At 42.8% G+C, this 2322-nt stretch overlaps 1 protein-coding gene across 1 annotated transcript in view; it reads right to left on the bottom strand.

The window, feature by feature from the left end:
* Positions 1-619: 619 nt before the first annotated feature.
* ENO1 (enolase 1, (alpha)) overlaps positions 620-2322 on the bottom strand; it is a 10588-nt gene continuing 8885 nt past the window's right edge. Inside the window, exons 9-11 of the mRNA XM_006885910.1 lie at positions 2214-2322; positions 2003-2061; positions 620-689 (exon numbers count right to left, since the gene is read on the bottom strand). Of these exons, the coding sequence (XP_006885972.1) occupies positions 620-689; positions 2003-2061; positions 2214-2322 (238 nt within the window). The remainder of the gene's footprint in view (positions 690-2002; positions 2062-2213) is intronic.

The raw sequence follows: 2322 nt of genomic DNA, 5'->3' as shown, positions 1-2322 counted from the left end.
ATGTGATGTCATTTAAGGAAACACTATCTCAGGAAATGTATATAGACATTATAGATTTAAAGGATTGCTTCTCCAATTCTTTTAAAAGTAAATTGCTCTTCTAGGTTGATTCATCAACCAAATCTAAGCCACTGAATATTTATAATCTTAAAATTTTAAAGTGGTGTAGTTTTAAATATGGTGCTCATTTCAGTTCTAACAAATCTTAAGGATTTGTTAGATTTTGAGACATATGGGTAATTTGGGGTAGAAATAAATGGCATTAGATTTTAATACTTGGAAAACAGTAAAGCACTGCACACAAAAACCTTAGAGGATACTGTTTCTTTTATTTTGTACATGAAACCACTGAAGGTGCTGCCTGTTGACATCTTGGGGATCACATCATGGTCCACATGGCCCGTGACTCAGCGGGAAACACAATGATTTGGGTCGCTCACATGACAAATTCAGGTTTCCAGATGGTCAAGCTTGGCTTCGGGAGCAGCTCTAATGAAGCAGTAAGAACATGACCAGGAACGGGGAAGGGAATTAACTACCAGAGGCCCTGCAGTACTGGTCTGATGCCTGGAGCTGCCATTTGCATCAGGAGCTGACTAGGAAGCTGGCTGCCCAGAGCTTAGTTGGCGAGAGGGTTTCTGAACTTCTGGCCAGCAAACCGAGCCTTGCTGCCCAGCTCCTCTTCAATTCTTGGGAAGCAGAAAGATGGGGAAGAAGGGAAAAGAAAAGTCAACTCTCAATCCTGAGAGACGTTTTCCCACCCACAGATCCACTCAAAGGCTCATCCCTACTCCACCCAGGAAGCCAAGAAACACAGAATGCCCCTAGCTCATGAATGTTCTCTCACCCTTTCAACCTCATCTAAGACACCAAAGTAGAAGAGCATCCAACTCTGTACCCCCCAACCCATCCTGCAAACAGCTTTCCATACGTCCCCTTTCATCCTCTACACCCCATATTTGAGGAAATGCCAGGATTGCCATTTCTTAGCAATACAAAACTTTCAATACATTTTTTAAAAACGAGACTGCTCATCTTTCTCTCATGGAGCAGCTGGTGGAACTGAACCATTGCAACAGCACAACTCCTTACCAGTAGGTGCCCAGAGCTTTCTATAGCATGGGGAAGACATTTTATTTGGATGTTATGAAAACAAACCAATTAAAAAAAGTTTCCAGATAATTGAAGGAAAAAGTTTTGGTAATATTACTATTAATTCTGGGCAAGATAATGTAGAGTGGTTAGGGTAGTGCGAAAAATATTTATCTGACAGATATAATTTATGAAACACAATGTCTGCAGTGTTCTCCAGTGAGGGAAAGTTATAAATAGAAAAACAGAATAAAATTATTCACTGTTGCAGCTGAGGAATAATAGGTAGAAGGGAGTTCTATTGTTCCAGTTTTCAAGGTCCAATTTCCCAGGAGAAAGTTTTAAAGAAGTGTTAATGCTGAACCCATCAACTGATCCATGGGGAAATGGGGAGGCAGTTTCGCTCTGCTCAACAGGGCCACTAGGAGTAGGAATGGAGTAGACCACAGTACATTTACTGTGGGACAAGTTACAAAGGTAACCACACTTCTCCCAAAGACTAGAAAAAATGACCAGCATCATTATGGCTATCTGCCTTTGGGTCATCTTCTTCTATTTGCTTATTCACATAACATGGCTGCTAAACCAGATAACTGAAACAGCTCTTCTGCTAAACTACGCCAGTTGAGCCAAGATAGCACTTTGGAGCTTTAAAAATTTAAAGGTAAATTCTCCAAAGGAAGCCTTCCTTCTCTTCCACCACTAGATGGCAGCATGGTATAGAGCAGGCATCCAACTTTGGAAGCACTCCTTGGAGTGGGGGGTTCCCAGGTGCTGTTAGCTGCAAAGAGTCTAACACTGCTTCAATCTGGAATCTCTCAGACTTTCCTGAGACCATGTTTTTAGGAGGTTTAGAGTGCAGAGCTTGGGCTGAGTCATAGTCCCACAGTTATCAACTATACCCCTTTACCTGAGGATCTGGTTGTACTTGGCCAAGCGCTCAGATCGGCAAGGTGCACCTGTCTTGATCTAGAAAGAAAAAAGCTCTCATTGGCTTGTGGTCGATATGGGATTTAGGGAGAGGGGCTACAGGGAAAGGGCACCAGATCCAATCTTCCCAATAACAGAGAAGTAAGTAGCAGCATAGAGTAAGGTTGCTTTTCTGCCCTGTAATTTTTTACCTGGCCAGTGCAGAGTCCCACCACCAGGTCAGCAATGAAAGTATCCTCAGTTTCTCCAGAACGATGAGACACCATGACACCCCAACCATTGGACTGGGCCAGCTTGCAC

The sequence above is a fragment of the Elephantulus edwardii genome, unplaced genomic scaffold, assembly GCF_000299155.1.
Source record: "Elephantulus edwardii isolate Elephantulus edwardi_28Jun2011 unplaced genomic scaffold, EleEdw1.0 scaffold00045, whole genome shotgun sequence".
NCBI lineage: Eukaryota > Metazoa > Chordata > Mammalia > Macroscelidea > Macroscelididae > Elephantulus > Elephantulus edwardii.
This window is presented reverse-complemented; position numbering and strand designations above follow the sequence as displayed.